General features: G+C 43.6%; 1 protein-coding gene across 2 annotated transcripts in view; it reads right to left on the bottom strand.

The window, feature by feature from the left end:
• Positions 1–8,741, bottom strand: part of slc4a4a (solute carrier family 4 member 4a) — a 59,098-nt gene extending 50,357 nt beyond the window's left edge. The window contains exons 1-3 of one of the 2 annotated variants that reach the window (XM_076271448.1): positions 8,652–8,741; positions 8,331–8,445; positions 4,327–4,400 (exon numbers count right to left, since the gene is read on the bottom strand). In XM_076271448.1, the coding sequence (XP_076127563.1) occupies positions 4,327–4,400; positions 8,331–8,359 (103 nt within the window). In that variant the 5' untranslated portion in view covers positions 8,360–8,445; positions 8,652–8,741. Of the gene's footprint in view, positions 1–4,326; positions 4,401–8,330 lie in introns of both variants that reach the window. The other variant, XM_076271449.1, reaches the window with a different exon arrangement.
• Between the last annotated feature and the right edge of the window lie 7,199 nt (positions 8,742–15,940).

The raw sequence follows: 15,940 nt of genomic DNA, 5'->3' as shown, positions 1-15,940 counted from the left end.
TCTCTCTTACACCTCTTCCTCTCTTGCTTTCATCCCTTTCTATCTCTCTCTTTCTCACACACACACACTTCCCTCCTCTCTTTCTCCTCATCTATGTATCTATTTCTCTATCTATCTACCTCTTTCTATTTCATCTCTCTCACTCTCTTTCTCTCCTTCTGCATCTCCACTGTAGTTAAGTTTAGTTAGTTTAGTTGATTGGTTTATTTAAGACAGGGACCATGTACAAGGTTGATTAATTACGTGGAGTAAAAAGATGGCTTGTACCAATTATAGCTAAAAGCTAATTTCCATCTGCAGTCCCTGGGCAAAATTAAAATTAAATAGGAACACACACACACACACACACACACACACACTCAATTAAAAATAAAAAATAATGGAAATCTGTAACACTTTTTAGATTACTGGGGAGAGTGTTCCATGCTTTAGTAGTTCTAAAAGAGAAAACTGATTGCACACATGCAGTGCTCTGATTTGGGAGGCTACAATCTGCCCTAGTAATGGATCTGCTGGCTCTGCATATTTGTTCAGAGCAGGGACACATTTTCAGAGGTGGTGGAGCAGCATTGTGAATTATTTTATGTATTAGGCGCATGTCAGAATATAGTATGAGGTTTTCAAGGCTAAGCATGTTATACTTGCCCAGTGTGGCACAGTGGTGGTACTGAATTGATCTTTTGTCTAGTATTTTCAGAGCTTGTTTGTAAAGTGATCTAATGGATTTCAAGGCAGTCCTGTTAGCCTAGGACCAGCTTGACATACAGTAATGTAAGTGAGACATTAGCAGCATCAACAGTTAATGAATTACGAATGTGTCCGAAATTAGCTATGCTATACCGGTACTTCACTGTATTCCCCAGCTTTTTAATGTGTTTTTAAAAGTGAGTGTAGAGTCTAAAGTCACTCCCAAGTATTTAAACTCATCAACATTTTTTAACTTTTTCCCATCTGCGTACTGTATATGTTTGGAATAGTACTTTGTTTAAATCTATTTCGAAAGAACATGGTGACAGTTTTATCAGTATTTAATGTGAGACAAGGATTGTTCAGCCACTTTGTGACTTTAGTAAGTGTTTGTGTCAATTTGAGGGCAACTTGTCCTGGCTCTTTGCCATGTATAAACAGGACTGTGTCATCAGCATACATCAATATCTCCACACCGTCACATACCGATGGGAGATCGTTGATGTATGTGCTGAACAAAAGCGGCCCCAAGATGGAACCTTGCGGTACCCCCATGGAACATGCTCTTAAGGATGATGTTTTATCCTTTATCCTAACACATTGGGCACGACAAATATGACTCGATCCAGTCTAGTACACTCGGGGACAACTGAAAGCTAGCTAACTTGGAGAGGAGTACTGTAGGCTCTGCTCTCTGTCTTGGACAGCTTCATCCATAGCCATCTCCTCTGCCAACGCTATCTGGCTTCCCTAAATCATTACAAAAAAAAAAGAAAAAGAAACAGGTTGCCCTAAATGGTCTCCATTCTCAGCCCACACTGTAAGTGTCATAGCCAATTACACACTCACACTCAGTGATCCACTCAGACTCCTGAGGAGCTGTGCTGGCGCTCTGTTGCTATGTTTGCTACACAGCCAAGCTGACACGGCTCAACATGCAATTGAAATCCTGGAAATATTCCCACAATGCTGCTCTCACTGACTGTAAGGACCTGCACCAGCACTGGAGCAGAAAACTATAAGGAAGCAAAGTCTGAAGGAGAAAAAAAAAAATTATTATGTGTGGCAATGCAACACAAAAAAAAGTTAAAGAAAAAATGAAGAATAAAATAATGCATATATAATAGAGGAGGACAGAAGATGGTGCAAATGTAGCACTATTAGACTTCAATGAACCCAATAACCCCAGTCAGGTGTTTTCAGACACAACCTGCATTGCTCATACTATGGCATGTCTAATGAGGCATTCTGGAAAGTTGTGGAAAACAAAGAGATATCTTTTGGGCAGCTGTGAAATCCAAAATAATGGCTCATGCTGGTCAGTGACCACACATACACACTACAACAATGTCATCTTTAAGATGTCAACACACATAACTTTTCCTTCCTCAAAACAAGAACGCAAACAACTCCATCCAACTTTGGGTGTTTTGGCCCAAGAAAAGCTAAAAACGGTCTGTCAGCACAGATAGCCCTACGCTGCGGTCGTCATCTCACACAAGCACCATTACCATGACGAAGAACCGTTGTGGAGAGGGGTATGAGTCCTGTAAGGATGCCGGGTGAAGGCCGCTGTGGCCGGGCCATCTTACACTAATGAAGCCACTCTCAAAAGGCCACTCTCTCAGTGGGCATGGTAACAAATCCTCTGCTGGCAAACGGTAAAGATACTAATCATTACCACAGAGACAGAGGGAGAGAGAGAGAGATCAGAGGGGAGAGAGAGAGGAGGAGGAAAGAGAGAGAGAACAGGAGAGAGAGTGGGGAAACAAAAAGAAGAGAGAAGGATAGAGAGTAAGGAGAGAGGGAAGAGAGAAACAGTAGAAGAAAGAAAGAGAGGAACTCCACGCTGCCAGCAGCAGCTTTTGTCCCATACTTCCTGTGCTATTCCACGGCGGGGGTTACTTTCTTTGAGCCTTCCTGAGAGAGAAACAGAAGGGTGTGGGTGTGTGTGTGTGTGTGTGTGTGTGGGGGGGGGGTCCTACATCAGAGCACACTCTGTTCACCAGCGGGAATCCCCACTCCCCCACCCGGCTCCAGTTTGGGCCTTGGAGCCTCTCTGACTGCCACATCTCCTACCTCCAGTTACCGCAGCAACAGCCCCTGCGGGTGGACATTGAGGGTGGCAAATTCGCCTGCCTGTGCTCCTCAGCATTCTAATGCCACACAGGGATAAGGGGCCCACCTCATCTCAGGGCCACTGGCTCGTAATCACCATTACCTCCCCCCCCCCCTTCTGAGCGCTGGTGCGAGGCCGCTAGTTCTGCCTTTCTTGTGTGGCGAATGCATAGCATGGATGGGGAATTGTGTGTCTCCATAATTCAATTTGACAAGGTTTGTTCTGTCTATTGAAGGCTGCTTTACTTCATTTGGTAGCGCTAGTTGTAGCCATGCACTGCACATGCACTTCCATTATTTCAAATGCAGGGTATGGTATGGTAATCTATGGCGAGCAATCGGGGGCGAAGGAGAAGGCTTAAAGTAACGCAATGTGTAATCTCAGATGAATTATCAAAAGGTAAAACATTACTGTGGCTGATAAATAAAAACAAATTCTAAAATTTAAAAAAAAAAAAGATTGTCATTTAAGGCTTCAAATATTTAATATGCTAATCGGTATCCTCTTGGGAGGAACGCATTTTACTGAAGCCTTTCAGAGCTTTGACAGTGTGTGTGTGTCTCTGTGTGTGGGTGTGTGTTTGTGTATGTCTATCTATGATCATATTGCATGTGTGTGTGTGTCTGTTTCTGATTGTCTGTGTGTCTGTGTGTCTGTCTGTGTGTGTCGGTGCTTGCACACAAGTGAGTGGCTTAGTAATTGACTGAGTAAGTGAGTGAGCATCTGTGTTCCTGCATGTGTTTGAGTGTGTGTGTGTGTGTATACGCTTACATGAATGCTTGAATGTGCTTTGTGTTAAGCCTGTGCCCTCCCTAGAACAATGAGAGGTCTCCACCAAGATTGTGCTTTTTCGACCTGCAACTCTCCGTCCCGTAACTCACAGGAAGTGCGAGGCCTGTATGGGTTCAACCTGAGGTGAGGGCAAAGCAAAATGGCCTCTGAAGCTTCCAGACACAAACGGGGGAAAAAAACACTCCGTCAATGCCCTCACTTAATACTCCAAACACAGAGGGTAAACTGGGTGAAGCCTCTCACCACACCAAAGCCTGAGCCATGGGGGGTGTGACCGAATTACTCAGAATGACTTGGGAGATGCTGTTAGGGCTGTTCCAATGTTCTGTGCACACAACGACTTCAGAAGCAACCTCTGATCTTCTAAACAGGGGGGACAGACAATGTAACCTGGTGGTATCTCTGTCACACGAACCTTTGGGCCATGACATCACTCTCCTACTGCCTTTCCAAGTAGAGCGTGAGAAGATTAGAGACGTAAACAGAGTGTCACATGGTTCCTATGGCCTATATCTCACCGACATACACAAACTCAACAATAGATAACAGAGTTCCAAACTATGGAATTTATTCTGGAATCCATACCTCTTGACTAATCACTGGCTTCAAAAGATGAACATAAGAGCAATTTACACACATACAAACACACTAGAAAAACACACTTCACAACACAGATCAACAAAAAAACAAACCAACAAGGTAAACAAAGGTAAAGGTGAGTGCCTTACCTTCGACTTCCTCATCATCGCAGACGTGCTTGATGAAGGACGCCCCGCGGTCCAGCACGGCCTCGTCCTCCATCCTGTAGTAGTAGAAGAGAAAGAAAGACTGCTGACACTTCTCTTCCAGCGACAGCGTGGAGCCGTAGCGTCGGGGCTCCGGCACCGACAGCATGTGGGTGCTGGCCGTGGGGGCGGCCATTCTGTTTCACCCCAGGTCTCGTCAGGTTGGGGGGACAATACGTTCCCCCCACCCCCAAAAAAACAAACAAACACACAACCCCCCTCAACCCCAACGAAGGCGCTGAGGGGACGTTTCAGGTGGAGGTGTGGTGGAGGTAGCCCTAGCTCTGAGGGAGCCGGTGCCCTTGAGGGGACTGTGTGGCGGGCTGGCGGCGGACGAGCGACAGAGGGAGAGGTAATCCGCCCATGGGTGACAGGAGAGGCCGTGCCGCCTCGGTTCAGGTCTAATCGAGTCTGATGGCAAGGAGGCTGAGCGGAGACGGCCGGTGTGGCTACTACGCACAAATCCCCTTGGCCAGGGCCAGGGACGCGCACGGGGTTTGCGCAACGGGGCATGCGCAGGCAACTGGTGGTTTGTGTATGCATGCACACCCAAGCACACGCACACATAGACAAACACACACACAGTCCCCCCCGCACACACACAAATACACATACACATGCATACTAACACACACATTCACATAAGCACACACACACACACACACACACACAAATATATGAGCAGCCCTTACCATCTGGTCGTTAATACTGGAAAACGCCCCAACCCCACCTCACGCCACCCTCCCCATAAACACACACCCCACTCCCCTCAATTCAGCAACAGGCTGAGCATCACGTGGTCATGTGGTTATCTCCTAATCATCTGCCCTTTAAGGATTAGCTCTGCTTTACTTAAATGTGTGGCACACACTCAGACACACACACTCAAACATTCACTCACACTCAGAGCAAATAACTCATTTCCGTTGCAGAGGCCCCTTTGACAACACTGACTACAGGTAGCAAACATCATTGCTCTACACATGTAACCTACTTACAGAAATGTACATAGATACATACATAGATCATAAAGTATCTATCTATCTAAATGGCCATTAAAGATGGCCCTAATTAGTTTAATATATATATATATTCACACATCTCTCTGTACATAGATTAAGGCATACATTCACGCAAAGGTATATAATCATGAAGTCTTGGACATCAGTTGGTGGAGGGGGGTGGGGTGGAACTCTCCCTTGGTCACGCTGCAATTAACTGTCTCAAAAGTCAGTAATTTACCTGCCCATCTATCCCCTCCCCTCAGTCACGCGCAATTAACTCTTCAGCGACTTCACATGGCCCTACAGTATACATTTTTGCCCTATGGCATCAGTTAAAACCATCCTTCCCATGCACTATTTGGGGTGTAACAGCCTCATGTGCGTCATCGCCTGTGTTTGATCACTCCAGAGAGGCACTCAGAGCCTGTACACAACAGACTTGAGTGTGAGTGTGTGTGTGCGTGTGCGTGTGCGTGTGTGTGTGTGTGTGTGTGTGTGTGTGTGTGTGTGTGCGTGCGTGGGAGGGTGGATGTGGGTAGGAATTAGACAGTGACCATTTGCCCTTTAGAAATAGGGACCAAAGGTCATTACTTCCTTAGGAGGTGTGACCAACACAATACAGTGAGGAGGAACAAATACAAAGTGTTCCCTGTGAGCTGTAAAGATTCACCTAGACACCCTACTGTTACAACATGTACAGATGATGATAGCCGAAAGAAGGTTAAAAATTCAAATCAATAAGAGGTAGAGTTTTTTCTGCCTGTGTTTTCCATAACTGAGGGGGAACTCGTGCCGGAAAGCAATTTCCCTTTCCATCTCCCCTCCGACGTGAATTGCAACTGCTTGTTTACAGCCTGTGTAAATACAAACTCCACTGTAAACAAAAACAGGATGGATGAAGCATGTTCCCCTGATAAAGCCGCTTGCCCCCCAGAGAGGGTGCTATCAGGGGTAAATCTGCCCTCCGTGGTGTGCCACTGGCAGAGATAAGAGCTCTGTCCCGCTCCAATCCCCCTGTGCTGGACCAAGCTCCTGCTGACATTGTGCGAACAGAGAATCTCATCATCTGGTGACGTCCCCGCTAGCAGAACTATGCTGTCGATTGCTACGACATGCAGCACGCTCGTGTAACAGGTTCTGACAGCTTTTTGAATGAATGCATTTATTGAAATGCAATTTATACCTGAGTTGGTCATGCATGTCTGGGGCAGATATGCAGCTGAATCGTGCAGCATAGGCTGGATAGTACACTGTACTGTATGTTAGATCTCAGGGTTGATTAGAGTGCTCCAGACAGCATGGATCTCCAATATACACATGTACTCAAACAACACCATTCATTAAACAAATCCATCAGTACTGTACACACTAGTCTGGTTTCATCCCATTTTACATGTAGTATACCTGTGTGTGTGAGTGTGAGCATGGTTGATGGTATCATTCTGGAATATAGAATATAGATCCAAACACAACCAAACAACCACAAACAATCTTTAAAACACATAATTAAATAGCTTCATGCATTGCACAGCACCCCCCCCCCCCCCCAACTGCCCAGTCTGAAAAGGACCTCGTTTTCCCCTTCCACTGCCTCTGACCAGCTCCATTGCCACCTATGGAGCAATCTCTGAAATAGCAGGGCTTTAACCGCCCTGCAGCGAGGCTCTGCAGAAACATTGTTTACATTAGCTGGACAGCAAGCAACGGCTTGAGCAAATGTGTCTGCTTTGCAGTGAAAAGAGTGACCACAACATTACAGACAGGATGCATTATGGCCCATCCACACTTACTGCAGACAACTCATCCCATCAAGCAACTTAGCTAAGCCCACAACCCTTACAATATCAAGTACAAATGATCAATGATGTTTTGCCAATTAGGTTACCTTAATCTAATTCTCTAATATGAACACTTAGTACATGTCTGCCATTATTAACTCTGCATGTAGTGACTCACCGTCTGCTCACAAAATAATAAAAAGGTGAGTCAAATGCATGCATGGAGACTCAAGCTAAAACCACCTTTACGCAGACCACATTACATTTGGGGCTGACCACATTAAAAATGGATGAGTACACTGGTTGATATGGTCCAATTTAGGTCATTTGCAAACACCCCAATCTAATGGTCTGGCTGAGAGAAAAATCAGGGCACTATCTGAGTGGCCCTATTATACATGCATGTCTATCAATTATATATGGTATTTATAAAGTGCCATTCCCTGAAAAGACAAACATCAATATCGTTATCAGCATCCAAAAGTCAGTATGATAAACTCCCTGCTGCTGTCATAATGGCCCTATAGTCTCAGAGATGGTGAATGACTTTAATCCCCAATAAAGTCATTCAACCACTTTTACATAGCCTAGTAGGCTAAATGCACAGGCCTACTAATGTGTTGGTTGTATTCAAATTAAACACAGAGCAAGATTCCTTCACTGGAAGCACATAGGCTACTTGTCTTTCTCGTTTTATAATGTCCTTTTGGAAGTAAATTCAACACCAAAGTATTTGCACTTTTAAATGATCATACTGACTTTTACAGGGATTTACATGCGTGCACTGAGACTCCGTTATTCCACGTGATTATCACTACTTGTGTAGCCTACCTCATGCCTCAGCATACAGTAGCCTACACAAACAAAACAAAAGTGAGTAGCCTACATACAGAAAGTAGGTAGGGTAGCATACACGATGTCTACTACACCTACATAGCTACGCACATTAAGGGGTCCATCTGTCAAAATGCCACAGATTTGCCTGGACATAAGGCTTGTTGTTAAGCTGTTCTTTACCATGGGGTGTCAAAACAGCGTTCGTGTCAATCGGGACGCCCCAACTCCGAGATCGAGATTACAATAATATAATAGTAAGTGTGAAAAGAACTGTCATTCACTGAGTAGCCTGCCTATGTATGTAGCCGACCAACAGAGTGATACTTACTTTGGTTTGGTTTGTTTGGTTCCGCTCATGATAAAAGTTGTATTCCCGGTGGCTTCCTTGAATACTCCTCACGCTGACACCGGTGTCGCCTCAACACAACGTGTTCCGCCGTTTGCTGTGTGGATGTTGGAGCGCTTTATTAGTTCGTGGGATTCATGTTGAAAGCCACTTTAGTCGTTATTATGTCTTCCATTAGGCAACTTGCAAAACGACATTAATTCATCTCAAAACAATTAGACACAGTGCAAGACTCCAAATCTGTATTATTTATCTCTGCAAAAGACGAGCACAATGATTCATGAAGTTGTTGCAAGTTTGTACCTTTTGATTTCTGATGATTTCATTCGAGTCTGCATGTGAATTTTGCTCCGAGTTGAAGTGTTACAGTATGAGTCTCTTACATATTTAAAGCACCATCCCTCTGTCAACGTCACGCCACAAGTGGGAGGTCGGAAAGTTTACCACTTATATTTCCCAATCATTTGCCTGTTTACAGCGGTTTCTATTGGTGTGCTGCAATACAGTTATGCAGCTGTAATACAGTTTTTTATTGTGCAAATATACAGGCCTACACGTGTCATCTTTTGCACCATCTAGGCTAATATATTTATACATTTTTTGTTCAAGATTTGTTTATTGTCGACTGAGTTTCTAATATTGTCATATAAAAGCAAGTCATTGTAGGCTACACTAAATATGATTTTGACTTTATTCGGATGATAGCGACATCTTCTGGAATGGGCCTACATATGTCACATTTAGTGCAGGCGAAGCAAGAGGTTGTGATAGTTTTCATCGTTTTATAATGTAGCCTAAATTGCATGTATTACAGTAGGCTATGGTCAGAGATCTGTTCATTAGCCTGGATTATGGATGATCAGCTGTTAAAGGTTACATAAAGATGCCCTAAACAGCATATTGTTAACATTGTTAAGAGTTTGTTAAGCTATTGTTAACAAAGTAGCTTAAGAAAGCAATTAGTTACAATGGGATACTCTTACAAAATAATACAAAATATAAAAAAGTATATAAACCATAGAACTATAGAATACACAAAACTATGCTGTTAACTGTTTAGAGACATGTCATTTTACAGGGCTAATTTCAGGTAGTCCCACCATGTCTTTAGCAATACCCATACTTACCTTAAGGCAGGTGATTGGCCTTGGTTGACTCTTTATGGTATCACTCAAATCAATAGGCTAGGGTAGAATCAGTGGCTCAAGGAGTAACAATTTTACGTTCTGTGTAGGGCCTACTTTCTATGGATGTGGTTTTTCACAAATGAAATTATTCAAAGGTATAATAAATAATTATCAACGTCTAATAAAATTATCTAACTATCTATAACTTTATAATTATTTATAAACTGAACTAAATTGTATTTATTGTCACTAATCTGTCACTAAAATGCTCGTTGTGTATAGCAAATGCTGTTAAACAATAATGAGCTGAGTTCAACATGAGTAGTTCGTGGGTAGGGAATTGTGTGTCAATGTTCCTTCCCACAGGAAGCAAATGCTACATTTGTCTCCTTTAAGCTTTATTACCTAGAGCTCAAAAATTGTGTTTGTGTGTGTGTATGTGTGTGTGTGTGTGTGTGTGTGTGTGAGAGAGAGAGAGAGAGAGAGAGAGAGAGAGAGTACAAGGAAAAGCAGAGACAGGCTAAAACAGGGGACCAAGTCTGGTAAACATTAATAACTCATACGTCTTTAAGTCCAAAATATGTCATGGCTGCCTGAACTGGTCTGTGCGGGCAGTTATTGCGAGATTTGTCCAGCTTTCATCTTTGATCTGGGGCTAATGCAGCACAAGGCGGTACACAGACAGACAGACGCAATGTACCTGAGCACTGGTTACAAAAGAAGACATGCACACATAACAGGTTCCCTTAGGCGTCCTCACATGAATTTGTAGAATCCTTCATTCTATGCCTCCTACCTGCAACATACATTTTAAGACCGTTTAAGATCACTCTAGATGAAAAGGATGGCTAAATTGAAAACTGGAACGCCACAGAATGGCTAGAATGTCACAAATAAACAACACTGACTCAAAAAGATGAACATAATTGGGGGAATTGGGTAATTTCGTTTGTTGTCATGCTTTGGTCCAATTTGCTCCTCTATGAATTTGAAGGTGAAGTTAACCACACCTTTCCATGGTTGCATATATCACTGCAAATGTTTTGAACCATGGTTTGGACAGGCAGGGAGAGAAAGAAGCGGTGGCAATATATTATTGGTTTACAATTTAGCAGCCTATTGAGGTGGTCCAGGCCCACCCTGGCCTCCTGTGAAACAGAGCCTGTAAGGAACTGTAAAAAAACTGTAAAAAACTGTAAAAAAACATTTTAAAAACATTGATCCATTAGGAGTACCGTCACACCGGTGTGACGGGAATGTTGGGAAATTAACATTCTAAAGAATATCTGGGTTCATTGAATTCAACATAGAATTTTAGAACCTTCAATTGTTGTGGAACTTAGAATGTTCAAAAACCTACACCTTTAAGGGTTAATAGGTTACCCACTTAATCATTTATCTACCTAACCTACCTGGTCTATAGTTTTACAAACTCTGTAGTGGTGATGTGAAAGGAGTACTGGATAACCATGGAGCTCTAATGAGTAAATGGAGGAACCCTTGGGTGTGTTATTATAATAATAATATTAGGTGTGACGTAGACAGAAGAAACACAGACTCAGCCGCTATGGTTCAATGAGGAGACATAAACACCATGCTGCTGAGGCATCAGTTATTGACCGTCTGTGTCTGGCAGGTGTGCCTTCCAGTATACAATTTTAAAATCGTGACATACTATTTTCAGGGTCACACTTTACTTGAACAGTCCACCCACAGACTCTCTACAGATGCCCAGATTGTCAACAAACTCTGTGTTAATACTCTGTCAACCACAATTAAATGAAGCTTAAGGTTAGGGGGTTTGATTTAGCTAAGGTGATGTTCAGTAATTGTTCAACAACAGTTTTACATTCTGAACCTGAATCTTAACAGGGTAGAGAAGTCTCTGTGGGCAGACTAAAATGTTACCTTTTCTAGTCACAGGGAATGTAATGAGTGATGAAGCACTACCTCAACATGCCTCGACCTCTGTCTCTACAAGGCTGCTTGGCGTCAGTCACCACTGGGAGGTGTATTTTGACTTCTCAGTTGGATTCTTCAGTTTCAGGGTATTTGACTGGCATTTCAGATGGCGTGTCCTGTTTGTGTTGTTTTTGAAGTTCAAGATGAGCTTTTGAACAAGATGTGTCTAGCGAAGCTCTTTTGATCCTGCAGGTCTTAGAGCTTTTTATGCTGGAGCCAGCTCTTGCCATTTGTCGGAGGACTGACTGTATGAGTAGCTTAGGCCCGACTTGTAAGGAAAGCAATGCAGACTGCTCTCCTTTTGCCAATGACTCCTAACTGTAAGAAGGATATGGCATTTCATGCCAAAGCGCTTAGCAGACATGTCTAAAGATGATTCGCTTTGTGTGAAGTGGGAGGCCGCTGCTTCTGAGGGTAAAGAGAAGTTGAAGCGCCTGAATGACTCTGAGTGAGCATTACTGTAATGATTAGCACAAACGACAGCTCAAAGTAAGAGTTGTAAACACTGTGGAAAAGTAGCAACACAAGAGAAGCACAGGATAAAGGAGAGGTAGACTGATGGCTGAGCTGATGTTCATCACTGCATATGCCTTTAGACTCTGTAATATGTTAATAACGACCTGTAGATGGACCCTTGTGGAGGAATATTGTGAACCCGGGTCGCCGGCGTACAGTGCAGGTGCCCCAGCCAGTTGCGCCACGGCTGGGGCCATCAGTCCCACTTTTACCCCCAGTTCGACGCCCCGGTGTATGTGCAATGTTAAAAACGGTTATCATGTTTAGTATACAGAATTACATTAATTTCATACATACATTTTTATCCACAAAATCAAAATATGGTGGATTACAGATTGCATACAGATAATTATATAAAGCAAACTGAAAATAGTGATGAGACATTAGAATTTTTAGCAAAGGAAAATGATTTACCTCACCAGATTATTAAGCCCTCCTCCAACATTCCTCATCCTAGGAACTTTGAGATTTTCAAGCCCATTGACCAAACCATTAACCAATCCAAACTCTAACCGTAATATTGTGCATTGTGCAAAAAGTGTGTAAAACGTATGCTTTACACCACCCATAACTACAGATATTGATATATTGATGTACATAGGAGACTGTAAAAGAAAGGGTAATGTTGTGCTGGGTGTTTACTAAAGGCAATCGGGCACACATCTCAGAGGCTCTGTGGAATGCTGGAATCCAAATAATGCATTGCCTTTCAATATACAGTTAATGCATAACAAAAACAATTCATACGAGGACAGTATTGCAGTCCAACACAATGATTGAGTGGACAGTTTAATACTGCAGAGTAATAAAACCAGAGATGCTGTACACCTATTTTCTTTGCACTGCTGTTACACAGCACATAGAGGTAAGATAAGAACTGTTATGTACTGCAAGTCACTCCTCACACAGCCTCTAAGTGAATAAGTGCCCTGCACTGACTGCTGACAGCTAGTGTGTCAGATATACTGTATCTCTATCGATTAGCAGGTGTCTGTTGGAGATGCAGTTGGTTTGAGTTTGCCTTGCCTAATCCCAAATCTCATATACTCTTATGAATGAGTGATCTCTGAGTCCCTAGATGTGCTGCTGCCACTCACACAAAGGTTATATGAGGCTGTTGAGGTGTGTCCTAATATTCCTGCCCCTGGAAAATAATGCTCACCTGCACTTACAATGAGTTTTTTTTTTTTATTAGACCATTGGACCTTGACCTTTGCATTCATATTCCCACATCGATCGAATTTATCTACTAAGGGGACAAAGTTTGCTTTTAATTAGGATAGGACTATTTTCACCATTGCAAGGGAAATGGAGAGATGAGAGACATTTCATAGACGATTCCCCCCTGGGGATGCACACAATACGGGTACACAATGACCTCCAGAAACAAGATGTGTGCATGAGGTGGACAACCACAATTCTGTGTTTTTGCAATGTTTTAACATGAGATGAAAGAGTGAGATGGTTGTGGAGGCCCACGGCGGCATGGAATGTGGAGTGACACGTGGCTGAATCTAGAAACGGGGTGTGCTGTGGAAATAGGGTAGGGGTGAAGAAGCTGGAGAAATATTCTCTCTGGGGTCCCACCATTCCTAGCCAGTAGCTTACTGGTAGTTTCCACGTGCACCGAGGACTCTTCCCGAGGACCAGACAGAGGCGGTGATCTCCGTCCCTCCAGATGCTTGTGTCTGCTGAGAGATATGTGCAGAGAGAATGTGCCACAGTCTGCGCAAGGTCGTGGATATTTTAATAACATTCCAGGAAGAGACCGATATTGAAATAGAGACATCTGGCAGAGTGGACTTGGAGGGGGGTAGACTTGACCTACCCAGCTGCCTCCAAAGCCATCTAAAAACAACAATGCTTCTGGCACATTCCTTAGCCCATTCTCAAAAGAATGAGAAGTAGAATGTTCTGTGGCAAATGCTCACAACACGAGGAAGATTCACAGGATGTTTTGCCACCAAAAGCCTGGAGTAGTTTCACATGAGTTGTCACACTGAGACGTGGTTAACGGAGATCCTCACACCTGTTGATGAACATCGCCACCCAGTGGACATTCCTGAAACAGGCGTTTAGAACCAAAGACGGTATAGTGCAACAAACTGAACATGTTGGCTTCTTTTTAAACTGAACGGTATTTGTGTGCTATAAATGCATGCCCACAGGGATGGATTACTGCACGGGCCTACCGGGCCCAGGCCCAGGGGCCCAAGGGGTCAGGGGGCCCTGAAGCCCAAGCCTTTGCATGGAATCATTGCCTCAATACAACACATCAGCATGTAGGCTATTGAATTTAGGATTGGCCATCCCCAAAATGCACCAGAATACAGGAAATCACATCAAACAAATTAAAACATTTCTGAGGGAGGACCCCCAAACCCCCCTTCCACATATGCGACAATTAGTGGGGGGCCCTTAATACATCTGGGCCCAGGGGCCCGAAAGTTCATAATCCGTCCATGCATGCCCATTACCTACATGCATGATTGGCAACTAGGGTATAAGCGGGATAACGGTCTTCTAGGTGTCACAATACGGAATTAATGAGTTTATTAAGTTCAAGGTTACATAACATTAATGCTCAAGTGGGATTGTGGGGCTATACTGTCAGGTTGATCTGCATTAATCCACTTCAGTGAACTTTTACCAAATGCACAAAAGACTCCATTACTGATTTGGGGGCTGGGAAACACTAGGGGACATCCATCTCGCAGGAAAAGTCCGCACTCATGCTGGTAAGAGATTCTCCAGATATCACCTGCCTTTACAAATATACGGCCTTAAAACCTCTCAGTGACGAGGACACTAACAAGGGAAGGCTTGTCCATCCCTTCTAACAGAGATTGTTTAAGTGTTTGATCTTAAAATACGTGTGAAAGCAGTTCAAATAATATGGTAAGCACAATACAACTTCTCCTTTCAACATTTCAAGAAACCAAGCAACCAACAAATCTGAAACCAAGATAATAGCCTCTCCTATTAGATGCACTGCAACCAATGTCTACAAAAGTTCACTCTTTTTGAGTTTTTGCCTTGACTGTAAACTCTTAGTCCTAATCAAAACTACAACAGACAATTATATAGGCCAGCACTCCACTCTGTTTTAATACAATGACTTATAGGGGTTTCTAACCAACTAGCAGTCAAGAACAGCAAACAAAGTCCTTTTAGGCAAGTCCCTCCACTTGGCAGCCATATTGCAATGCTTTTTGGGCACTTATCAGGCATCTATTTCGGCAAAAATGCGTGTGTGCAAGGCTTCACGACACCAACCTTGCTCCAGCGGCGAGATCACAACACATGATTGGCACGATGTGGTGGTGGTAGTGTAGTGGTTAAGGAGCTGGGTTAGCGTGCAGTAACCTGAAAATTATGGGTTCAATTCCCGGCTTCCACCGTTTTGCCCTTGAGCAACACACTTAACCCCAAGGTGCTCCGGGGACAATGTAATCCCTTGTAATATAGCTGACATGGCTAGGGCGAATGGTTGGTAAGCCAGGGGTGAACGTGATAGGAGGTTAAGGGCTCAGAGGTCACCAGCGCCGTGGTCATCTGCCTGGGCCGCTGGATGCATTTGGCTTGTGGGTGTCTGAACTGGTAATTGATCTCAGTGGAGCCTCCAACAGATGGCAGCCTGTGTGAGTGTGAGGCTATGCCCTTCCACAGGGCTGGACCAGTCACTGAGGCTCCCATCTGAAGCAGTAGTCTGTGATGTGTGTTTGTGTGTGTGTGTGAGAGAGAGAGAGAGAATGAGTAGCCTACTTCTAGTAAGTAAGTACTTCCCTAAATGTAGGATGAGGTAGGTGTACTGATGACTGCCTTGAATGAATTGGGCTCCCATACCCCAGGTAAATATAATGGACTAACATCCATAAAAACTAACATGTAAAAAGGCAAAGATGAATGAACTGCATGAATTCAATTGCACTCTAGCTGAAGTGAATTTTTGAGGATACAATTTCATATAAAAGACAAAATGCAAAA

The sequence above is a fragment of the Alosa pseudoharengus genome, unplaced genomic scaffold (genome assembly GCF_046254945.1).
Source record: "Alosa pseudoharengus isolate Yale_2024_CS ecotype anadromous, Long Island Sound unplaced genomic scaffold, YU_APseudo_1.1 YU_APseudo_1.1_scf_6, whole genome shotgun sequence".
Lineage (NCBI taxonomy): Eukaryota > Metazoa > Chordata > Actinopteri > Clupeiformes > Clupeidae > Alosa > Alosa pseudoharengus.
The sequence above is the reverse complement of the archived record's forward strand: the minus strand, read 5'-3'. Positions and strand labels throughout refer to the sequence as shown.